Source organism: Penicillium subrubescens (assembly GCF_028828155.1).
Source record: "Penicillium subrubescens strain IBT 31985 chromosome Unknown utg000005l_segment0_segment0, whole genome shotgun sequence".
NCBI lineage: Eukaryota > Fungi > Ascomycota > Eurotiomycetes > Eurotiales > Aspergillaceae > Penicillium > Penicillium subrubescens.
Genome location: NW_026643155.1, coordinates 3,897,442 through 3,920,770, shown reverse-complemented (window position 1 = coordinate 3,920,770; position 23,329 = coordinate 3,897,442). Strand labels below are relative to the sequence as shown.

The 23,329-nt window shown below is 51.4% G+C and overlaps 11 protein-coding genes across 11 annotated transcripts; 4 read left to right on the top strand and 7 right to left on the bottom strand.

Moving 5' to 3' along the window:
• Positions 1-395: 395 nt before the first annotated feature.
• Positions 396-2,355, bottom strand: N7473_007935 (uncharacterized protein; the record flags this gene model as incomplete). The annotated part of the gene is made up of 2 exons (XM_057153875.1): positions 396-1,657; positions 2,307-2,355. The coding sequence occupies 2 exons, from the start codon at positions 2,353-2,355 to the stop codon at positions 396-398; spliced, it is 1,311 nt and encodes a 436-aa protein (XP_057008213.1).
• Positions 2,356-2,461: 106 nt separating this feature from the next.
• Positions 2,462-2,937, top strand: N7473_007934 (uncharacterized protein; the record flags this gene model as incomplete). The annotated part of the gene is made up of 2 exons (XM_057153874.1): positions 2,462-2,750; positions 2,822-2,937. The coding sequence occupies 2 exons, from the start codon at positions 2,462-2,464 to the stop codon at positions 2,935-2,937; spliced, it is 405 nt and encodes a 134-aa protein (XP_057008212.1).
• A 561-nt stretch (positions 2,938-3,498) lies between these two features.
• Positions 3,499-4,560, bottom strand: N7473_007933 (putative 2-hydroxychromene-2-carboxylate isomerase; the record flags this gene model as incomplete). Its single annotated transcript, XM_057153873.1, has 4 exons — positions 3,499-3,925; positions 3,981-4,264; positions 4,320-4,419; positions 4,486-4,560. The coding sequence occupies 4 exons, from the start codon at positions 4,558-4,560 to the stop codon at positions 3,722-3,724; spliced, it is 663 nt and encodes a 220-aa protein (XP_057008211.1). The 3' UTR covers positions 3,499-3,721.
• Positions 4,561-5,287: 727 nt separating this feature from the next.
• N7473_007932 (uncharacterized protein) lies at positions 5,288-7,990 on the top strand (the record flags this gene model as incomplete). The annotated part of the gene is made up of 8 exons (XM_057153872.1): positions 5,288-6,043; positions 6,097-6,204; positions 6,258-6,365; positions 6,416-6,523; positions 6,581-6,799; positions 6,850-6,960; positions 7,011-7,070; positions 7,166-7,990. The coding sequence occupies 8 exons, from the start codon at positions 5,288-5,290 to the stop codon at positions 7,988-7,990; spliced, it is 2,295 nt and encodes a 764-aa protein (XP_057008210.1).
• Positions 7,991-8,522: 532 nt separating this feature from the next.
• N7473_007931 (uncharacterized protein) lies at positions 8,523-8,999 on the top strand (the record flags this gene model as incomplete). The annotated part of the gene is made up of 2 exons (XM_057153871.1): positions 8,523-8,531; positions 8,718-8,999. 2 exons carry the CDS (start codon positions 8,523-8,525, stop codon positions 8,997-8,999), a joined length of 291 nt encoding a protein of 96 aa, XP_057008209.1.
• Positions 9,000-9,269: 270 nt separating this feature from the next.
• Positions 9,270-10,766, bottom strand: N7473_007930 (alpha/beta hydrolase; the record flags this gene model as incomplete). Its single annotated transcript, XM_057153870.1, has 5 exons — positions 9,270-9,334; positions 9,406-10,215; positions 10,277-10,477; positions 10,532-10,605; positions 10,657-10,766. The coding sequence occupies 5 exons, from the start codon at positions 10,764-10,766 to the stop codon at positions 9,270-9,272; spliced, it is 1,260 nt and encodes a 419-aa protein (XP_057008208.1).
• Positions 10,767-10,960: 194 nt separating this feature from the next.
• Positions 10,961-13,408, top strand: N7473_007929 (uncharacterized protein; the record flags this gene model as incomplete). Its single annotated transcript, XM_057153869.1, has 2 exons — positions 10,961-11,217; positions 11,281-13,408. The coding sequence occupies 2 exons, from the start codon at positions 10,961-10,963 to the stop codon at positions 13,406-13,408; spliced, it is 2,385 nt and encodes a 794-aa protein (XP_057008207.1).
• A 298-nt stretch (positions 13,409-13,706) lies between these two features.
• N7473_007928 (TLD domain-containing protein) lies at positions 13,707-15,750 on the bottom strand (the record flags this gene model as incomplete). The annotated part of the gene is made up of 3 exons (XM_057153868.1): positions 13,707-14,572; positions 14,641-15,582; positions 15,708-15,750. 3 exons carry the CDS (start codon positions 15,748-15,750, stop codon positions 13,707-13,709), a joined length of 1,851 nt encoding a protein of 616 aa, XP_057008206.1.
• Positions 15,751-16,179: 429 nt separating this feature from the next.
• N7473_007927 (glycylpeptide N-tetradecanoyltransferase swoF) lies at positions 16,180-17,911 on the bottom strand (the record flags this gene model as incomplete). Its single annotated transcript, XM_057153867.1, has 4 exons — positions 16,180-16,377; positions 16,435-17,218; positions 17,292-17,754; positions 17,818-17,911. 4 exons carry the CDS (start codon positions 17,909-17,911, stop codon positions 16,180-16,182), a joined length of 1,539 nt encoding a protein of 512 aa, XP_057008205.1.
• A 574-nt stretch (positions 17,912-18,485) lies between these two features.
• N7473_007926 (tetrahydrofolate synthase) lies at positions 18,486-20,228 on the bottom strand (the record flags this gene model as incomplete). Its single annotated transcript, XM_057153866.1, has 3 exons — positions 18,486-19,889; positions 19,967-20,104; positions 20,211-20,228. The coding sequence occupies 3 exons, from the start codon at positions 20,226-20,228 to the stop codon at positions 18,486-18,488; spliced, it is 1,560 nt and encodes a 519-aa protein (XP_057008204.1).
• A 712-nt stretch (positions 20,229-20,940) lies between these two features.
• Positions 20,941-23,161, bottom strand: N7473_007925 (putative phosphoinositide phosphatase (Sac1); the record flags this gene model as incomplete). Its single annotated transcript, XM_057153865.1, has 3 exons — positions 20,941-21,117; positions 21,171-22,897; positions 22,954-23,161. 3 exons carry the CDS (start codon positions 23,159-23,161, stop codon positions 20,941-20,943), a joined length of 2,112 nt encoding a protein of 703 aa, XP_057008203.1.
• Positions 23,162-23,329: the final 168 nt, after the last annotated feature.

Here is a 23,329-nt window from a genome sequence, read left to right as displayed (position 1 = left end):
TCTTTTGGCTTTGTTTCTCCTTGGAGGACCCGATAATATAGTTGATGTTTTTGCTGCATTTATAACCGACGCTCTTCTCTTTGTCCTAGACATTTTTTTTTTTTTAGAATAGAGCGTGCTTGCCGTTGGCCTGACCTTTTCCTTTGCCACGAAGTAGACTTGTCCTATATCTAGACTTGCATCTTGCTATTGGCGCGAACGCTGTATCAGTTATGCAATTGCATGTTTCATGGCTGTGGTCGTGTCTATCATCTAGTCTAGCCAACGTGTCTAACTGTGTATCGTGACGAAATCAAAGCTCTGTCCCAGTCCCAGTCCCAGTCTCTGAGAATCTATACATGAATCATGGGTATCCATCAAACCCAGCTGTAGCTGGTATCTGCCTCCACATCGGTTCAAACCAATCGCTCCACGGCCAACTCGGTCGCCTCTCCACCAGCGACTTGGACGAAACCACCAGCCTCCAACTTCTTCTTCCACTTGCCGGATTCGTACCGCGCGAGGATAAGCGTCAACCGTGCCGCCACAGATTCATCAGCCGACTCGGCAACGACCGTCGACGGGGTACATGTCCACCGGCCAAACGCCCAGTTGAGGATATAGTACCTCGTCTCCGACGCATCCCCTGTTTTTCTCGAGTTCATATCATCCGAAGTGTCGACGGGTGGCGTCGCAGCCGAGCATCGGAAGATACCCTTGATGCGGTACACTTCTTCTCTGGGCGCCAATTGCAGTAGACGCTCCAGCGCCTCAACATCCACCGTCTTCCCCGGCGCACTCTTCAACTGCACAGACAAAACCTCCACCTCAGACTGATGATCATGCTTATGCCCATGACCATGGGCATGCCCGTCTTTCTCCCCCTCGACCAACCCCTCCTCCTTCGCAAACAGCGCCCCATCAATCCCCAACAAAACATCCTTCTCCACAAACCCCTTATCAGACTTAACCCACGGCGTCTCAATCCCCAAATCCCCCACCCGATCCAAACAAACATCAAACCTCCTCTCCCCCACTTCCTCCCACTTATTAAGAACAATCAAATCCGTATACTGCGCCTGCAACTTCGCCGTATAACTCGTATCCTCATACCCCGCCCAATTCTCCACATCAATAACGCTAATCACCCCATCAAGAACGAACTCCGCACCCTCCCGCGCAAGCCGGTTTACTTCCATCGCCAGCGTGGCGGGGAATGCGCTACCGGAGGTCTCGATGACGATGCGATCGGGTGAAACGGTTGTGCGGAGTTGTTCGAGGGCATCGCTGAGTTGGCCGACGAGGTTGCAGCAGATGCAGCCGTTGAGGAGTTCGCGGACGCCGGAGATGGAGTTTGTTGAGGCGAGTTGGGAGTCGACGGCTACGTCGCCGAATTCGTTTTTTAGAGCGCGAGGCGGTAGGTTGGGGGGAGTTGCGGGATTAGGTTGAGGAGGAGGGTGGTTTTGCCGGAGCCGAGGAAGCCGGTTACGATTGTGATTGGGATAGGTGCCATTTTTGGGTGGGATAGGGGCTTGGCGGCCCAGTGTGTGGTGGTGGTGGTCGTAGTAGTAGATGTGGTTGAAAGGGTAGACTTCAAGGTTAGAGGGGACTTGCAATGAACAGGGGAGAAGGACTCGAGATGAGGGTGGAAATGCGGCGTTGGCGTTAATAACTTTTTCTAGGCGGGGGGTTGGTGGGGTCAGACTCTTTTAACTTTGGGCGAGGGACTGGCCACTTATGATTGGTGCATGGATGGGACCAAGTACAGTATATCGATCAGTTTGAGTCCACCACCGCTCTACTTCCCGAGTCCCAACAGGCAAGTCGGGATGAAGTACGGGAGTCAATGGCAGAAAGATGTGAGAGACTCAGCAATAAGAGAATATAGACGAGTCATTTCTATCCTCCTTAGGTTCTTCAACCTGACCCTTCACTCAGTACACAGGCCACTGGCGATCAACTCAAAACAAACCATCTAAATTCTCCCTCGAACATCTCTCACGATACCAAACAAGCGCCCAAATTTCCAAAGCGCGGTGAGGTTCAAACCTCGAAACGAAATCAGCATTCGCACAACCCTCACTGTTCCACGGTCAGCCTCATCTCAAATACCGGGCACGCCCGATGGGTCCAGCGACGTCATCTCTTGGCACAGATTGGTCCATCCAGGTTGGAACACCCTCAGTGAAACCAAACCAAAAGCGCCATGATCTTAGCCAATCTGATCAAGCACCCAGATTTCTGCTGCCTGGACCAGACACTTGGGGGCCCTCTACCCACTGAAAGATGTCATAGGCCCTTCCAAGGCCGCTAAATATCGGACTTACTGCGTGTCTCCTCAGCCCTATGGTGTCTGTCATCCCTGTCCACCTTCATTCTGTGATTTCAACTGTTCCCGTTCACGATTTGGAGATCGGTCTCGCAATTGACCATACATTCCACTTCCCATTTTCACTTCCAATCCCAGCGCCAAGGCTACAGAATGAGCGATTCGAATAACTCTCTCTCCACGGACAGCTCAAGGGACTCAAATGGGGACGGTGTCCTTACCAGTGTACAACAACAAATCAACTCGATAACGGCCGGGGCGTCTGCCACAAGATTCCAGCAAAATGTCACAGCCCTCGCGAGCGAAAAGATCACCGACGTGAAAGAGGCTGTCGTCGATAACATCATCCCAGCAGCAGGTGAGGCGCTGCAATCTGCTCAAGAGAGCATCTATACCCTTGCAGGCAAGGTTACCACAGGAAACGATTTACAAGGAGAGAAAGGTATGTTTCATCCGTGTACTTGTCTCGTCATCATTTTGCTTGTTACTTATCGAGACTCGGGTCTCGGTTAGAAACGGACTCACCACATCCCGATCACCAATTGATCGACCAGATGGATAAAGAACAAATTTGTGATTTCTTGAGAGATAAGCATAGGAGTACAGCGCCACCACTATCGAAGAATTGATACTGTCGGAAATGTCATCAGTCTGATCATGTATTATGTCTGGAGCTGTTCTTTAGTGGTTATGAGGCAGACAGACCAACGGATGATGTATCTTTTGGGGATCAAGACAGGTCTTGGTAATAATTGTACACAAATAATCAGATTTTCCTGATACAGTAATGCATCTCTCTTATGAAATCAACAATCAATTAGTGCAGGCCCGGGTACTCATGATTAGTCCTCTAATATGCAGCCCTGGGAAGGTACCCACTGGGACTGAGACTCGGAAAACAAAAAGATGGCGCTTCGGCTGTGACGCGAACGGGTGTGGTTCCAAAGATTATTGCACGGGTTTGCAGGGACAGAACGCAGCAACGCTCGTCTAGTGCATACTCCGACAATACCGAGCATGAGACCGCTAGGCCACGCACCCGGCACGGAAAATTATTCTTCCGATTGCGTACATGAGCTCGCTTATCGCGCCAAACGCGGGTGTCTTTCATGCATCACGTGTGATGTACTATGTACATCACCCAAATCAATGGCAATGTTTCTTCGAGGTGCTTTACATCTGCAAAATCTATAGCCTGCATATATTCTCCATTCACTAAATTCCTAATTTTCTACCCTGTTTACAACTATCAAAAGGGCCAGTCGGTGAATTCACGAGATGATAATCACGATGTCATGAAGTCGATATTGCCAGTTCGGACACAAACATATACAGATCCCTTGGTATTTCACTCAGAAGTATTTCCCCTACACTTCCTTCGTGATTACCCCTACCCCTGTGCCTTCTTCTCCTTCACAGCAATGCCCTAAAGCCTGGGTCCCGGCTGCGATCCAGCCCCAGGAAGTCAACCACCTGTCCCAAGTGATCAATGCCCCAGAACCCCTCAGTCTGGCCTGCCGTGTTGGTGCATTCAAACCACGGGATACCAAAGGCGCCTATCTTGAAGGCATGATCAGTGTTGGAGGTCAGCAGTGCTTTCATCTCAGGCTGTGTCATCTGGGCAGTATGTCAGGACGTGAACCATTATGAGACACGACGATTCAAAACTTACTGCAGACAAGACCTCCTTGGTATCCTCCTGTCCGAGTACGCTCTCTATGACCTGCGCAAACACTGCAGGCTCACCAATCTTGGAGTTTGACTGAACCCAGAACGAATGGTACAGTGCCTCAATGACGGAGGGCAGCTTTGTGGGGGTCTTCTGCGAGACAACACAGAGAGCCCGCTGAACTGCCAGAGTGCGCACTGGGAAGCCCTCAGGTGGGCTGTCACAGATAGGGACAGAGAAATATTTTGCCCATCGTGCGCGCTCCACGTTTATCCATTTGTCTTTATCTGTAGACAAGATTAGCACATGTATCATGGTGTCCAGCGTGGCCATTCAACACACTCTTGATACTGATGGGTGCCTTGTTGTCGCATAAGTTGATCAACCCGCCCAGAAGGATGGGCACGTAGTTGATCTCGCACTTTGCAAAGGTTGGTGAGTTCTAAATCGAGCATTGACATCAGTACTGGTGACAACCAAGGACTCCGGTTATAGAGAACCTGCCTACCCTTAGCACATGGAAGGCAATATATGCAAATGGGCTGATAATGTCAAAGTAAAGTGTGATCTTGGGAGGTGCCATGGTGTGCTGTTGCTGTGGAGGCTCTGTAAGCCCGGGGATCTCTTTATCTCTTTGCAAGTAGATGTGAGTAGAAACGTTCCAAGGATCCTGCGGGGATGGTCCTCAATTTAAGCTTCATTCCCCCCGCAGATCGTATCCGCGGCCCGCCATCTTCAAGATGACTCAGCTTATATCAACTGAAACCGAGGCTCCGACGTTCAATTAAGCTTATCTATAGATTCGAGTATAGACTATAGGTTTTAGTATCTGCAGATTCATATCGCTGATACGCCAATTAATTCAATTCCCATTCTCTTCTGGTATGCCACTCAATCTTGCCGGTCTGTGTATAATCCCCCATAGATGCTCCCTGATTCCCTGGCCTCTGCCCACCCAGATCACGTACACGTATGACTCCAAACAAGCATCACGGGGCCTTACACGTAGATATCAATGTTTGCCCAAATATCACCTCACGTCACAGCTCCAAAGCGTGTATCGCGACTATTTGCCCTAGAGAAAGCCGGAAAGTTCCTGCTCTATCCCAAGATCCTGCTCTATAAATTGGACCCAATTCTCTTCCCTTCCTCTTCTCTTCCCTTCTCTCCTCTCCTCTCTTCTTCCTTCACCATCCCCAGCTTCGATATTCGAGCTTCACATCTTTCTTCATCTGTTCCACATCTCTGTTGACCTTTAAGATTTGTATTTCATCATTCTGTTGTTGTATCTCATCATCTATTTGTTGAGCATGTTCTTACGCGAGAGCATGTCTCCGAATCCTGTCGGTATCAGCGGCATCGATCGCGCTCACCTTGGCATGGACTCGACCTTGAAGCAGCCCTCGGGTCACAGAGGGAACTGGCTCGGAATCCCCTTCCACTCGCCTCGAGTCCCGTTGAAAAAGATGACCTCAGCGGTATTCAGCGCGAAGAGGGGGGTTTCCAGTGATCTATCCTCTCACTCTCCATCCAAGACTCCCACCGGAAGCGTTATCCCTCCCCCCATGAAGCCCACCGGCAATATGTCCAGCCCTGACCTGACCATCAAGACGAGTGCATGGGTTGCTCGTCTTGAGAAGACCAGCATGACCACTGGCATGACTGGTAGCTCCTCAGTCAAGAGATCCACTGACTCAGTAGTGGGTGGGACGATGGAGCACCCCTCAGGTCACAGAGGGAACTGGGTCGGAGTTCCCACTCGCTCGCCTCGAGGCCCTCTGAAAAAGATGACCTCGGTGTTATTTACCGCGAAGAGTGACATGTCCGTTGATATGGCCTCTACCTCTCCATCCGAATTTTCCGCCGGAACTGTCATCCATCACCCCGTGAAGCCCATTAGCAACTCCTCCAGCCTTGACCTGTCCATCAAGACAACTGCATCCGCTGTTCGTCTTGAGAACACTAGCATGACCATTGGCATGACTGGCAGCTCCTCGGTCAAAAGATCCACTAACTCAGTCGTGGATGGACCGATGAAGCACCGCTCGCGCAGGGTTTCTTCGAAGGTAAGCTCCAATCTATGAACAATTGTTGACAGCTACTGACACTTATCTGCCAGCCTGTTGAGCGGAATGGACGAAAGGTTCCGGCTGTGCCATTTGAGTGTTGTTCATGTGGGGAGGAGGACTGTTTGGCTCCTAGTCCGCCCCTGACTGCCCCTCATACGGTGAGTTCCAATCGATGAACATTTATTAACATCCTCTGACATTTGCTTGACAGCCTGTTAAGTCCACTGGACTGAACTTCGTGCGTGCGGACTACCAATGCTGCGAAGGTGGCCAGGATGGTGGCACTCTGCCATGTCCATCTACTACTACTTCTTACGGGGTAAGTTTTAATCTACGATCATGTGTTGTCATCCTCTAACGCTTGCTTAGGAGCCGGAGCGACTGAAGCGGTTGAGGGAACAGTTCAATGCAATGACACTTTGCCGGTGTGGAGACGAGAATTGCGTCGTTTCGTATTCTCCAATTCCCAGTCCTACAGTAAGTCGCAAAACATAATCAGGTTTCGATTATTTCTGACTGACACTCTCTTAGCAGCGTGATGGCTATTTTGGACAAAAGAAATTGGCCAGGCCATCTGAAGGACACCCATGTCGGCTTGGTAATGGGACCATCCCAATGTCGCCTATTCCCATCTCTCCTTCGCAGGCTGATGGAATGGCTGGGAAGCTGGAAAAGTCCGTGGCATTGGAAGATTGCCAATTGGAGGAGGGCGAAGTAATGCTCCCAAGTCCCGCACTGACGGGTTCCTCTATGGTCAGTTTCAATCTGTGAACAATTTTTGATACCTGACACCTTCTTGGCAGAAAAATGGCAATCTTGAACTAGACAAAGAATCCAGTTCATTCCAAAGATGCTCATGCGGACAGCCCAACTGCATTATCCCCAACTCTCCCAATACACCTCCTATTACTCCTGTAAGTTACAACCCAGATCCAATTGTTGATATTCACTAACTCCCGCTTAGCCAATCTATAAATATCTCAGGCCAAAGTCCCGGGAATTCAAAGATAGTCAATGGGATATGGTCAGTGTGAGGCTCCCCAGTCCAGCCTTAACTCTTCCCTCAATGGTAATTTCTCATTTATGAACGCATGTTGATTCATTCTGACACTTTCTCAGTCTCTTCCATCAGAGGCCACAGGGGCACTTCCGCCAACGAGCCGAGAGGTGCAGCCTCGAGAGACATCAAGTCGGCTCGCGTGGGAGAATTATGTCTTCTGCCACAAACCCCTGGGGTATGACTACCTCGAGTCCTGCCCCGATTTCCGCGCGTTGCACGACAACGAATATGCTGTCGGCGGATGGGCGATTGGAGAAGGCTCTCTTGTCATTGGGATTAATCCACGCTATGTTGTCCCCACCGGCGATGTGCAGCCACTCGACCAGCTTGAACTGAAGGAAGGCAAGCTGTACATCGTCGAACGCATCCACGGTGACTTATGGGCGCTAGTGAAGGAATTCTCTACAACAAAGCCTCACAATGGCAGGACTCCCGGGCCCCCTAACCAAGTTGTCAGGCTGGGATTTGTCCCGATCTGTGCGGTTACGCTCGCGGCCAACTACAGCTCTTTCGTAGAGCGTTGCAGGGAGTACGAAATGTACCCTGATATACGGCGACTCACTCCGACTAATGGAGCTCGGATCTCGCCCCCAGTGCGGATCGAGAGCCTGGCTGCCAGTCGAGAGGTAGATCGCTGGATGTTGGCAGGCCGGAACAATTGGGAATCCAAAGATGCACACATAGTGTGCTCGAAGTTCCGGCCCATCCGCGACAGCGAGTGTCTCTATGAGCCCAAAGACAAGCTGAGCCGCATGAAGCTTATGGTCAACAAGCCACGACAGGCATGGAAAAAACTGACCACAAAGAAGCTGGAGGTCAGGACCAGCTGGTTGGTCCAGGCCCAATCACGCCGCAAGCCCCCAAACGTCAAAGGAAGAGATTGACGAAGGGGACACGTCGAAGAATCGACGTTGGCGAAGGCTTCAGGCAGTTTTGCACCTGGATTCGGGGGAAGTAATCCGTTCCAGGTTCCGTCGCGGTGACCATAAGCGTGGCGTTCAAAAAGTGTGCACAATGTACAATGAGCTTGATAAATGGGAGATGGGAGATCGGGTACATTCCCGGTTCTGTCGTGGTGGCCATAAGTGTGGCGTTCATAAAATGTGCACAATGTACAAAGAATCCGATAATGGGGAGATGAGGGATCGGCTACGAGACATGAGACATGACGGTGTCGATTTAGCTTGACTTCTACTATCAGTTAAGCCTCACAATGCATTAAAACATCTATCACACAATCCTTTCTTAGTGTAAATTAGTTCATCCGGTAAACATAAGTTTTGGTGACGATTCAGCCAAAAAGAAGCAAGTAGATAATTCCATGTAACCATATTCCTTCAATACAACGAACCGGTTGTAGGAGTGAGAGTCTAATGCATTTGACTCTAGGACATCAATTATACAATTATATCCAAAATGATTGTTGTAAGTCTCAAGCTCCCTTGTGTTGATCTCAAAGATCTTTCAGTTGCATCAATATGTGCTCATGATGAGTAACCCAACCATTTGCCGTCCACCATTCCAATGAGGACATTCTTCATATCCTACTTAAACCTTCCCCAGGTATTGTTACAGGACATTACATTATCCTCAAAAACAATATTTACCCAGTACAATCTCAACCAAGAGCCATGCCATCCCGATCAACCAGTCCTTACCGGTCCGCCGAGAATCTCACTCCCATCCTCGATCTACGCACTGAAGACAAAAGCCGGGATCCGACAGAGCGGCCAGACCATTCGCAGGTTACAAGTCGTGGTGCTCCTGCACGCCATTCACGTCGGCAGCGATCGGAGTATCGGTCCTGGGATCGGGCGAGTGATGTGCCCAGAACGGGGACGACGGGGTCCAAGTATCGATCGCGGTCGAGGCATTAAGAGTCGAGAACTGTAGGATTACAAGGAGCCACTTGCTATTCTTTGTCATTTCTGGAGTGCTTGTTGAACTCTACAGACGGTAAATCGGGGTGTTTAGTCCCAGGATTGTATGTACTTTTGTCTTTACGTCTCTAGACAAATTCTTGATCAGCCGATGTTGCAGACGGACTGAACATATAAAATTCATGGTATATACATGGTTTGGGAAGAAGTACAATTTCCCCCGCATCTTAACCAATAATCCCATCCCATGTAGATAGACTGGCTAACCATGCCGTCTATAAAATCACTCTTCGAATGATCTTAGAACAGCAAGGCCAGCAACAGAGAATGATGCAACCCGATTATGACCTATTGGATTCGACGCATCAGTGACATGAAGCTAAATGTGAGCCAAGGGAATTTCCAAGGAGTTGACATACCTCCATATCGAACACGTTCCCAGCGGACCTTCTTCACAACCTGAGATCCGTCCTGGGCAGTGATTTGGTTCTCCCAAATCTCAATTTGAGAGGGACTGGCGATTTCTGACTTCTGATAAACTACCGCTCCAGGGGCGCCTTTGGTCTTCTCCCCTGTCGCAGCCGTCCAGACGCGACGGCCTTCGCGCCACGGGATCTCAATGTCGTTCAAGGCATGTACAATTGTTAGGTCGAGGTCCTTGTGTACGTAATCTGACCTGGTAACATCAGAAGTGGAGGAATGGACGCCAGTCAGTCGAGCCACTCTCGCTGCTGTGTCCCAATTGTCCACAATATGGCTCATGATCCAGTTTTGGAAACGAGGGTATCCAATGAGCGGAGAAAGCATAGGAGGAGTCAGGCCTTTCACACTGTAGGACTGGATGAGACTGGGCAGATTGCTGAAAGATGCCAACAGAATCACCCCAGCAAACGGCTCGGCATCCTTGATGGCCGGTTGAACAGCGGTTGGATCAGGAGACCCAAAGGCAAATCGCTCAGCTACCGCTGCCGTGACCGCTGTGCCTAGGCTCTGGCCCATGATCACAATCCGTGAAGTGGGGATCTTATGCGGACCTGCGGTCAGGAAGTTAAGAAGTGAAACTCCATCGGTAATAACGCCCTCTTCCGTCGGGCTACCAGTTGAAACACCGAATCCACGATAGTCAATGGCAAAGACGTGTACTGGATGCGATGGGGTGGAAAGTCCCAGCAAAGCATTGTAAGTAGCTGGTCGCTGGCCAGATCCGAGATGGGCCGCATTTCCATGGACTGCAACATTCTAAAATCAGACACCGCTCTCATAAGGACAGGAGGTTTAGTCTAGACATACAGCTCACTACAACTCGAGCGTTAAGATCATTAGCTAGGATCTTGAAGGCCGAGGTCTCTGTGTAATCTGCAGCTGGCCCTGATGGGGGATTCTCCATCAATTCCTTCTCATGCTCACGGCAGAGGTGGAGAGGCATCAGGTGCCATCCATAAAGCGTTTCGTTATCGGGCGTCACTAAATGGAATGGCTGGACTTGGGTCTCTAGTTTTGTTAACTGAGGGCTCTGCCTGAGACTAGAGACCACATTTCACGTACTCAAAAAGCCAAATTGCTCGACTTGGTTGACATCCTGCCAGTATGCAGGGTTGACCTTGTTCGCATAAAGGAAGCTGTAACGATGTTAGTTAGGCCAATCACACCTCGGGACAAGTATCTCGTACAATCGCTGAACAGTTGGAAATGTCAAGGCCGTGACGAAAAGGACATATACAAGTCCACCGGCCACAAGGGCCCAGTAGGCCTTCCTGAAGATGGGCTGTAATGCGACCATCGTTGATTACAGTGTCAACACTCGGCGCGGAGGCGGAGAAAGGCGGAGGCGGAGGCGATGCACCGATAAGCTGCAACTTATCGCGTCACGCTTTTTCCCCTTCCACCCTATCTCGACTTCATCGCCCAACGCGACGAGCTGCCTTGTTCTGCCTGGAATTTGGTCACCTCGACGCGCATATACATCAGTTCGTGATGGCTGAGAAGCGCAAGCTCCCTGCACGCGCCGGCCGTGAGCCTGCGGCCAAGCGACGAGTCTCCGAAGCAGCCACGCCTTCTCAAAAGAAAAAGGCTCCAACTCCTCGTGTCCCATCGCCACCAACACCGCCGCCCCCTGAACCCGTCGAGGCTCCTTTGCCGATATCAATCAAAGATGGTGAGCCTGTGCCAGTCTTGCGTGAGCGACAGTCCGCCACCCTATCGGACAAGGAGTACCAGTCATACGCGGAAAGGTTTGATCCTACGATTTGTCCAGATCTTTAAGCGGCGCTAACGAGATGTTTCACCTCCTACAGTGCAGTAATGCTTGCGGCCCTCGAGCGATCGAAGAAGAAGTGGCTGAGCGATGGCATCCTGGTTCGGTATTATACGAAGCCGAAGAAGACGAAACGGGAACTCATCGAGAAGAATAACCCACCGAAAGATTCAATGACAAGAGTTGGTGCTTGCGACGTGACTGTTGGACCTCATCTTTTCGACGCGATGATTTACACTGTGAAAGATCCCAACGCACCGCCAGCCATCCAATATGCTCCCCCGCAGAAACAAATGGTCCACTACGGTCATCCGACAAACTTCCAACAATATCAGCCATACCCAGGCAATCAGAAAAGACCTCCGTACCCTCCCGCACCTCCAGGGCGCCCTCCACATGGATACCCAGGTACTCATGCACCATCGCCTCAACACCGTGGCCCGCAGGCACAACCTCAGCGACCTCCACAAGGTGGTCCATCCGGACAACCCGCAAAGCCCAGCCCGGATCCAGTCATTCAAATGCTTGCCACGAGAGCTGCCGCGGATCCGGAATTGAAGGCTCTTATGAGAGTGGTCGCTTCCAGTCAAGCATCGCAGGAGCAGCTCCGTGCTTTCCAGGCCCATATCGACGAGCTTAATGCGATCATCAAGGCAAGAGAGCAACAAGAACGTCAGCGAAATGCAGCAGCAGCTGCTGCTGCACCTGCACAGCCGTCACCAGCGTCCCAGCCAGCAACTCCCGCGCCACAGAATAGACCACCCGTGCCGCAGGTTGTCATTCACCAAAAGTCGAGCTCGACGACGACTACCCCGTCGCAAGGGCAGGGCACTACACCCCAGCCGGTGCCTCCAACTCAAACCCCAACCAAAGAACCCCCACAACAACCGGTGTCAGAATCAAAGGCACCATCAACAACAACGGCTTCCACGAAAACGCCAGTCGAAGCGCCGCCTCAACCTCAGACCCCTGTCCCTGCCCCTGCAACTTCAGTACAACAACCCGGCTCCAGCCAGAACTCTACCGCCACGCCAACAGTGAAGCAAGAGCCAGGAACAACGGGACCAACGAACACGCAGGCTACTCCGTCAAGCTCCGCGCAGCCGGCAGTCTCGACTCCATCAGCAACCCCTGCTCGTACTAGCACCCCAGCCCCCAACACCACGTCACAGCTTCAGAGTCCTGCAGTGCAACCCCCTCATACCTCCAACAATATTCAACAGCAGGTACCACGACCGGGTCCCCCTCAGCCTCCATATCAACAGCAAGCGCCGTACGCGACACAGTCTCCTGCACAGTCACGTCCACCACAATATGGCTCTCCCACGCCCTATTATCGTCCCCAGGTGCCACCGGCGCGACCTACGCCTACGCCATTGAACTACAAGTCTGTCGTCTTTGAATTCACATCACCATTGACACCCTACGGAAGTAGTACATCTGGCCACGCTGGCTCAGGTGATCGCTACTTGTTCCCGGAGCACTCGATCCTGGAATGGCTTCCCAACGAGAATACCATCCTAGCCTCTTTCCTTATTGTGAAGAAGGTCGATCCAAACACGCCATTCCCAATCGAGACTGCACCCGATGCTGGAACCGGACGCGCAAAGGGCAAAGGTGCCTCGAAATCGAAGAAGGGCGCCAAGGCAGAGAAAGCCGCTGAAACACCCACACCTGCCGACGTCCCTCCAAAGCAAGAGCCTTTGGATGATAAAGCCGATGACAAACCAGGTCAATCAGAAACGCCGGGCACGCCCGCTGGAAAATCGTCCAGCGAGGCAAACCTCAAAGAGTACTGGCAACCAGTTACCTTCCGCATTCACGCCGCGAATCCCCGGATACTGGAGCCCTTGACTCGTGTCGTCAAGCCAGCCGATGAAGTTCGCAAGTACATGAACGAGATTATGGACCGAGCTGAGCGTGCACCGGATGGCTTCCCTGCTTTCCGGCTTCCTTATGAAGATGCCCGTGAGGCTTTCGAGGCGGAAAGTACACCTGCATCTACGGCGGTAACCGCCGCAACTTCACGCAACCGTCCCTCGAAGGCTGTGGTGAAGCTGGTCGAGGAGGAATCCGAGATTGAGAATAATGTGGCAGAGGTTGAAGAGGAGGAGGATTTGATGGATTTCTATGGTGCGCCGATGGGAATGCCGCCCTTGCGAGTTTAAGATGACAATTTCCTGGGCTGGTCTTTCCAATGCTATTTAGATAGTTTCATTATAACCCATATCTTGATGTACAACATGTATTACCATTCACCAAGTGCAGTTCCGCTATTGTGTGTAGAAATTACATAGACCTACGATACCAGCAACATCCGGGCTTCTACTCTCCCGTTCGGATTCTTCAAGAAGACTGAGGAAATAATCAAATTAGGCTATCACTCAAATAACTCAATGAACCACCCAAAAGACCCAGACCTAGCACCATTCCCAAGGACAAAAAAAGCCACATTCCCGCAACGACTCAAGTGCTACCACCCGAATACTGTCCATGATCCCCAATAATCCCCGCCGTCTCCAACAACCACCTAGCACTCTCCTTTGCCGAATCCCCCGCCCCAGTCTTAAGATTAATATTGCGCCTTCTCTCAGCCTCCCGAGCCTCAAATTCCCACTTCGCCCGCTGAACCTCAACGGCACTCGAATTGAGTTCCGAAGAAGCCGCCAGCTCAGGATCCGGAACCACGCCCCAGATCTCAAGAGAATAAAGGTCGAGACGGATCTTGACGGAGGGATCTTCCATTGATGTCGTTCCGGATGGGAGGAAGACGCCGTCATGGCCGACTGGTTCGATGCGGAACTCGGCGGATTCGAGGTTTACGTCGATTGTTAGACTTGCGGCTCCGTGGGGAGCGGGAGGGGTGTGGTGGCTGCGTGAGGCTGGTGGGATCTGACAGCCTATTGCTATGCCGGTGTGTGTTGAGAACCAGGCTGGTGGGAGGTTGGCTTGTTTTTGGACTGATGGGGATGGGTTTCCGGGTAGGACTTGGTGTTTGGGCGAGAGTTGGAAGAGGCATGGAAGTGGGTCGGAACTAGAGGATGAGCTGTGTGATGAGGATGATTTCCAGGATTGAGGGAGGTAGGCGCCGATTGTAACGGTTTCCTCATTCGGTCCTTCTGTTGCACCTTGTAGTATGAGGAGATTGGCTGATTGCCAGGTGAGAACGTTGTGGGAGAAGGACGTTAACGAGGAACCGTGGGTGGCTGTGGAGAAAACGGGATGGAGACGAATGCCACTCTTGAAGAGGTTCATGGATTGCCCCTTTGAGGGTAGGAAGAATGAAATGTGTGAAAGGATCGTCGAATTGAGAATTGCCGACTCGAAGCTTCCTGGGAGCAGTATTGGTTTTGCCACGGGGGTTCCTCGGGCTTTTCCTCTCCTGTATCTTCGGGTGTACCTTCGCTCGGTCGTCTTTGAGAAAGGTTCAGGTTCTTACTGAACAGCATGTGCTCGAACAATGCCGTTAGAGGATCGAAGAGATACGGTAAGGATGTCGAGATTGTTCGCGCAAATGCTCTGTAGGTTATCCCGCCATCACTTTCTTCTGGTCGGAATGCGGCAAGTATACTGTCTGCCTCCTTTCGAATTGCCTCAATTCGCTCGGAATCAAGATCAGACGTATACGTCTTGACAGGTTCAAGCGGCTTCAAAGGCGCAATGACGAGCAACAACATGAGCAGTCGACGGAAGGTATCAACAGAAATGCGTGTTTCATAGACTGTCCTGTCCACGCGATGATCGTGCTTGAACACTTCAATCGCATCAAGAGACTCTAATGCCGCGAGGGCAAGGTCATCATCCTCATCCTCATCATACTCGTCATTGGCAGGCTCGTCGATAGAGAAGCCTGGCGCATGGGACTTGGCAGGGCAGGGCTCAGGACTTTCCTCAGATCCCGACTCTTTGTTCTCGGCATGCTTATCAGACGGAAGCTCAACATCTTTCCTCCCAACATCAGCAAGGCTACCAAAGAGCAGCTTGATGCGATCTTTGCGCCCTCGCCGGAGGACTTTTCCGTAGCGCTCAGTTAGGAGCACCACCACTTTGACCATGGCCTCGAATGTCAAAACGCTCGGTGCCAAGGTACTTTGAAATGGAAATGCACCGAGGTAGGAAACCATGCGGAATAGAACAGGTCCTGCATCAAGCGGAGCCTCATCCGCACCGGAGAAGCTGCCGTCTGGGACCCCCAGGAAGTCTGATAAAGTCTTTTCATTCCAGTAACGGATACCCCCTTGCTCTGAGGCCCGAGAGAAGAAGTTGTCTTTGAAATGTGTGAGTTCCAATGGCGAGAAACATTTTGTCGCGAAGCGTTCCGCCAGCATGTAGCTCAGCTCCTCTATTCAAGGTTAGCTCAGACTCAAGACATCGGAAGGTGTCGAAAGTGACACTTCTGTAAGTTACATGCATCCATTGTCTCGGAGGGCATGATTTGCAGACGGGATACTCAGGAGAAGGACTAACCTGGAGACGCTCCACTATAATCGGTTGACTGTCCCGCACCCATTCTTGTTGCAGATGCGGGGAACACCCCACGGCTTCAATTCCGGTACTAACTTCCCAAGTCGCTGTCAAGAAACAGCGGACAGAAATTCGCTTACAAATGAATCAGAGCGATAGCTGGGATGACTTTGATAGAAAGAGTTGGTGGAATGAAAGGAAGATGGAAAGCGACGGCGACGTTGGAGGTGACGACGTCAGATATTGCTGCCTGAGGTGTCCATGTTGGCGGGCCAGACCTTTTCCATTTGGCTGGAACCATGTCAGGCCACTTAATAAGTGAATAAGTTAATAATAGTACTTTAGCACTTGGTCACATTTATGTTTTGATTTGATTGTCTTTCTTTGGTTTTATTTCATAGTAACAAAAGGGAAATCGTGTGATGGGGTGCCTGATAATACTTGAGAGCCACTAGTCACAAGAAAGCACCTCGGCCTACAGCATAACAATACCCACACCACCCATCTTCTTCTCATCGGGTTGGTTCTTGTCGTTGATGCCTCCAGGAACCGCGGCCGTGCGGTAGTTGTACAGGTAGAAGTGAAGTTGGCCGTCACCAGCACCGAACTTGAGCTGCTCGAGGAACATGGGGTTGTCGTGAGAGGTAAGCGCGTTGAAAACATCAAACTTGGCCTATCATGATGTTAGAAGGGAATGATTGTAAATGATATGAAGGACGTGATTCCATACCTGCCGAGCGCAAATAAGCGCATCATTAATCAACACTTGAAGGCGCGCCTTAAGCGCCTTCGCGTTGTCATTGAATGCGGTCTCAGATGCGTAGTAGTAAAGGTAAGCGGCCCGGACAAGGTCGTGCTTCTCATTATCAATGACAGTCGACTCCAAGTTGTAAAAGGAGACGAAATCGGTGATCTTCTTGGTCTCGGGGTCCTCCACCACATATGCCCAAACGACTTGTTCCTTGCCAGGCTGCGGCTTATACACCAGCCAATGGTCGATCTCTTCCCGGGTGAAAGCTTGGTTCATGTCGAAGCGGAGCAGATACCGCTCCAGAAGTTCATGGACCGCATCAACATCTTTGGACTCCATTGGCCGCAGGCCAGGAATTGAGGTAGTCGTGGGAAGTTGGTTCCTGGTGATCTGGCGCGCCTTGGTCGAGCCATGCGGCAGAGGCGAGAAGCCGACCTCAAACAGCTTCAGCCAGTCCAGCGCACGATGGTAGTATCGGCAAGAGCTGACGGGGGTAGGCAGGATCACACCACCAGTGTAGATAGCCTGGAAAATGCCATTGACATAGCAACGACGAGTAATCTCCTTGATGAGAACGGGTGCCAATCGCTTGGCACGCAACTTCTTGTGGATGCAGAGGAAGTTAATTTCGGTCACCTTAATGCGCTCTCCGCGGACACGGATTTCCGTCGGAACACCGCAGATCGACGCTACCAATTTACGAGACTTGGTCGCCCGGACACCGACGTGCCATTCCTTCTTCCAGCCCGGAGACATCAGGGCCCTGTTGGAGAAGAACGCATCCAAAGTCAGTAATTCTTATGCAAAAAGCCAGGTGTCACACTGTGTTATCGTACCAGTGCAAGAACGACTCCGAGTAGGCGAATCGGAACATGGCATTATCATCCTCCACGTAGTGATTGTTCAACAGCTCGTAGAGTTCTCGAAGCTCAGACTCGTTCGTCAAATCAAGGGTGCACCACTCAAAGCCCTCCAGCAATGGATCGGGTGTCTTCGAGACCTTCTCCGGGTCAATCATCTTGATCGGTCCTTGATTGCTAGGAGTCGGGTTCGCTTGATCATCGAAACGTGGAACAGGCTGTGTCTGCCAGAACTTGTACGAGGCCATATCCTTCTGATTCTTTCCACTGCCAAGTGAGAGGCCCGTCAACAGTTGCGCGATGTCGATGTTCGCAAGGGTCTTCGTCGCCGTTTCCTGGTCCATGTTTGCGAGTTCGTTCTTCAGAGCCGGGTTCGATTCGAGGACTGATTCCAGCATCTTCGCGGGAATTTTCTTCGTTGCGCCGCTAGAGGAGGTAGCTACATCATCCATGGGATCAGCATAGGGCTCGGGAGAGCTGGAGGAGGGCGGAGTCAGGATACCCTTGCTGCTGTCTGGGCTAGTATCTGCGCCGGCATCTTCGGCGTCATCCTCACGACGCTTGGGGGCCTTGCCCTTATCCTTGGAGTCCGACATGGCCGCTGTTTGGGGGTATGCGGGGCGAGCTGAAAGCGGTGGTGAGTGGGAGAAAGAGGAGGAATTTCGTTGAGGCCCCACGTCAGTCGCATGAAACGCGGATCGGTGGGGTGAGCCGAGGGGTAACTGGTTCCTGCCCCGTCTTTAGTCGCCGATAGCTTGGCATTTGAATTACAGTATGTACTATTAAACGAGAAGAACCTGGAAAGTAGAAGAATTCCATACACTTTGTTATTATCGGCATGGGTGTTTTTACTACGTTTGTGGCTCTCCTACTTACTTGGTGGCTGAACATGGAAAGAATGAACCTCGGCATGGTAAGCTGAGCACTACAAGGTAACACGCGAGCGTATCCAACAGAACACTATGGCTTTCAATTGATAAACTCATTGTATGGGAAATCTCGAATTGTTGAAATCCACAAAAAGGAAAAACACCTCTATAGCCCTCATCATCTCGCTATGTCGTTAATTATATGTCAAGTGTTGATACAAGAACTAGAACGGGCAAGAAGCTCCAGGCTGCCCATCGATTTGAGTTCCAACTCATGAGAGGAAAGAAATCAAGCAGAGAATCAAGCAGTCTCTTCGTATGGCTTTGTCTCGATCACATCGAGGAAGCCGCCCACCAGATGGATACTGCCAGTAACAAAAGTCATGACGGGCGCCTCGTCCTTCTGGACGACCTTGCGTTCCTGGGCAGCCACATCTCGCGCAAAATTAACGGCCTCTTCAATGGTTCCAAACACATGGGTCTCGGCCTTGGGGTCGATCTCATTCCAGGCAGTCGCAAGAGACTTCTGTACGCGGAGCAACTCGAGATCATCGGCATTGGTGTTCATACTGACCAAGTCGGGACGGAAGCCGGCCTGCTTATATGTGATGTTTGTGCAGAACAGAGCGTGAGTGAAAGGCGTGCCCGATCCCAACGCAGCGGCAAGAGTCTCGTGGAGAGCACGAGCCAGAGCTGTGCTGTCCCGAGTCTGCTGGTTAAAGATCAAGATGCGCGGCTTCATCGCAGCGAGCTCGCTGGACGAATCGGAGTGGATTCTCGAGGCAAACCACTGGCCAGCCAGGCGGATGCTCTCCAGCGTGTGTCCTCCATCGATATACCAAGCCACATTCTTCTCGAAGCGAGTCTCACAGCGGCCACCCAAGCGGGTCTCCTCAAGTCCAGTCTTGAACTTGGCAGGAAGAGGCTCAGACATAACATTCTCGGAAATGTTGGCCACACCAGTCTTTCTCAAGAACTCGGCAGCTGCTGCAACGGCAACGGAGGCATTGGTGTATTGGAAGTCACCAGCCAGACCGAGTTTCACATGACTGGTTCCTGGGCGGAGTTCAGGATGCTCAGACACCACATCCAACTGAGTACCCTTGGCGGCGGCACGCTCAGCCAGCACTTGCTCTGCACTTGGAGGTTGCGGCGCCGTGAAAGCCCGAGCTCCTGATTTGATAATACCGGCCTTGTGCCATGCAATTTTCTCAATCGTAGTGCCCAGCATAGCAGTGTGGTCGATTCCAAGACTGGTGATAGCTGTCGCCTTGGGCTGCTCAATCACATTGGTACAATCATATTCTCCTCCGATACCGCACTCGATTATTGCTGCATCAACACCCTCGCTCATGTATGTGTGGAATGCCATCAGAGTAAGATAACGGAAGTATTGCGGCTTAGTGCTCAGCGAGACAGGATCCTCGCCAGCAGCCTTGGCTGCGGTTTCCAAACGGTCCCATACTTCAAAGAAGTACCGCGCGAACTGTTCTTCCGAAAGCGGGGCATTATCAATCACGATGCGCTCGCGCGCGAACCGGAGGTGGGGGGAGGTAAAGAGTCCGACTTTGTGAAGGCGCGGAGAGGATTGACCTGGCTCGGACTGGGTGTACTGGGAGAGAATCGATGAGATGAATGCGGAGGTTGAGCCTTTACCCTTTGTGCCCGCAACATGGATCAGGTTCAATCGGTCCAGATCGGAGGGCTGCAGCGAAAAGTCCTCCATGTTAGAACGGCATTGTCTCAATATTGTATCAGTGCAGATCATGAGCATGTGCGTACTTTGTATCCAATGCGACGAAGCCATTCAACCGTCTCTGGGAGTGAGCGCTTATTCAGATCCTCTCGCGAGGTCGATTTCTTGAGCTCCTCCACGATCGCAAAGTTGGTTTGTAAGGAATTGAGCGCTGCAATTGCAGCCTAGACAAATATCATGTCAGGATTCATGATCAGAAAGACGTAGACTTTATCATGCAGTCCTGCGCTGAGCTGCAAGACCGTTGATGCGGGGGAGTTCCCGACATACCTCATATGAGCGAGTCATAACGGGCGAGTGAGTCGAGACTCGCCGTTGCGGACCAGACCAGCGAAGAGACTTCCAGATCCCCCTCATGAACAAGCGATACCCTTGCCTGCGATTTCAAGTGAGCAGGCGGGGTGTTTCTCGAAAAGAAACACCAGCAAGCTCGAAGATTATTTGGTTCTGGTGCCGATCACCTCTCCTCGGGAAACCGGGGAGTCATGATGTCGGGAATGTCACGTGGTTTCCATCTGCCTATCTCTGCGGCACTTGATTGGAGGGCATCGAGATATCCGAGAGATAGAGGTAATTAGGATTACAGCAGATGGGAGAAAGCACAAGGCTTTACAGCGGCATTACTGTGTCTAAAACAAAGATGAAAGGAACAATTGTTCAATTGGCACGGTTAAATGTGATCCCAAGCACCCCTGGTATCATCTACCTCTTGAGGCGCCAGACAAAAAAAGAACAACGGGTTGCCGTATTAGCAAAGTGAAATAACTGGACCAGGGTACGAAGTGATAAAAGTATCCAGGGAAAAACCCTCTATCGGGTCAAACAAAAGAGGAGGGGCATGGCACCAACCAAAGAGACAAATGAGAAGAAGAAAGGTAGAAGACAACCCGTCAGAGTGAAAAGCAATGATGGTAAATCATACAAGCCGTGAAGTGTACAGGGATGGACAGGGGATTGAAGTGAGAGATCACGCCATGCTGTGTTGAATGACCGAGTGGAATTACTCGATCCTGGTTTTGCCCTCCTCGAGGAAGACAAGACGAGCGTTGCTGATGCCGCGCTGGTGTCGTCTGGAAGGAAGCCATTGACCGATGATGGGGTCAGAGCGAGCTTTTACGATAGCATCTTGGTATCCCTCGGCGCCAGCAACGGGCGTGTTCAATTTCGGCCAGTTCACCTGAGATTTAGTTAGTCAAGTAATTCATGTCTGTGGGGGAAGATGTCACATACATAGAGCATGCCATGTCCATGAATAAACCGGAAGGAATAGGCGCCGATGACGATCCAGAAGATCATGAAAAGCCGAAGCGGCCAGACTGCTGCGTCAGGCAATCGCCTCGAGAAAGTGGCGATCAAAACCATGAACAAGCTGGCCGCGAAGATATACGGAATTGCCTGGATTATGAGTGGTCGTCGATCCATAAACAGCTGAATGTTGGCAAAGGATGTGTCTGAGGGGAGATAGGTGCCCAAAAACACATCAAACCCATCCTGTCGAGGACCGTCCATAAAGTTGTTGCGTACATAACGTGTAATGGAGTTGTTCAAATCCTGGAGAGCGCCAGCCCGAGTACGCTTGCCGGTTCGTGTGAAGTCAGTCTTCAGGGCACCCGTACCAGAATAGGATTTGGAAACAACATCGGCATTGTCCGCCCAGATGTTCCGGAACAGATCCTCAAATTCTCGGTCATCGTTGGCATTCTCGCCGGGGCGCAGCACACCAGCATCCATGAGCTGGCGAGTCACCGCCCAGCGACCGAGCATGCTCTGGACAACGTTGGTTCGATCGAGGCAGTCCATACAATTGGTTCGTACCACGCTTGTCTGTGTCGACCGAATATCTAGCTGGCCGCTAGATGCGCCGGGGCTCTCAACGCCACGGAAGTAGCCACCCTGGGTCAAGCCATCATTAAGGCGACCCATCAGCAGCTCAGCACGGTGCCATTTCAGGCCCTTGGTCTCGTTATGGAAGTCGAAATAAACGTAATGCAGACGATCCAACTCTTTTTGCTTCAGTCCTGGTTCAAGAGTGTGAATCTTTTCCGATGTCTTATCATCGGCTTCTCTCGTCTCCGTAGAAGAAGAGATGAGAATGCGAACCAGCTGCTCATAGGCATTCTTCACGCGCTCCTCGCGGCCCTTCTGATTCACTAGGTTCACCATATAATTCTCTCCGTAGAGACGAATCTGCTCTGAGAAATGCTTGCGCGCAGCTTCGACGGCAGTTTCGACACCACGAACCTGCAGCTTGGGTGTGTATTTGAGGTCATTGACCTCAGCCCAGAAGACTGGAACACTGCCTCGGGTCTGGACAAAGGAGTACACTTGGAGATCTTGGCCCGTCTTGCCGTTCGTCATCGATTGACCTGGCGCATAGCCCGACAACCCTCCAGTGGAGTCATTCAAGATCACAATCTGCTCGGTTTCGTTATAGTTTGACACATGGCCTTGCTCGTCAATGCCACGCGAGAAGTATCTCGTGCCCGCGCGGTGTCGGGATCGACGTGTAACGAGAGCAAATGTGAAGGAAGTTCCCTTGACTTTAGCCGGGGTGATGCGCATCATGCCAAACATCACTGGAAGGATGTAGGGATCAGCGCCCGGCTGAGGTCCGTAACGAATGCCATTTGTGTTATTCTCTCCCAGGCTGAAATCGATCAGATCAGACTGAATGAACCGGTTCCAAAAGAAACGGTCGTCGGCGCGCTTCCACATAGGAATATCGGACGGGCTCTGTGATTGCCGCTGGAAACTGTTGGTGAGGTCCAGGGAGTAGGAGAAGTACATGGGGCCAGTGCGAAGCAGGTCTTTGATCAGGGCCAGATAGGTATCCTCATCTTTATCGTGGAGCGGGCGCTCGCGCATCGGGAGGAACTCGGTGGAGGCAACTTTGTACACCATGTGGCCGCGCAGACGTCCCATGGGCTGGGCTTTGGTAATGACAATAATGTACTTGTCTATTCGCAGAGGTTAGCGCAGCCCCTATCCCGATTCCATTGCGATCGCCAATTACCTAGCTTCAGCTTAACGATTCCCAGAATTCCTGCAATGCTGGAGATACGCTTAGCACCCGATAAAGGGCCATCGTTCAGACGAAGGTCGCCCGTCGGCCGGTCTACCACCAGCGTTGGTGCCTGGGGCGATGAAGGCGAGGTAAACGCATAGTGGGAGGGCGAAGCATGTAAATTGACATCCCTAAAAGGGAGAATCTGAGGCGCCATGGCGGGCAGCCGAAACAAATGAGACGGAGGGTTAGTAGTCTCGGATTTGAATAAATGGCTTGTAGTAGCAGGGAAGAGGTGGTGGGGAAGACTAAGCTCCGTAGAGGGAGAACAATAATCAGGAACACATGATCAGCCGCGGCGTTATTGGAGGACAACACCAAAAAG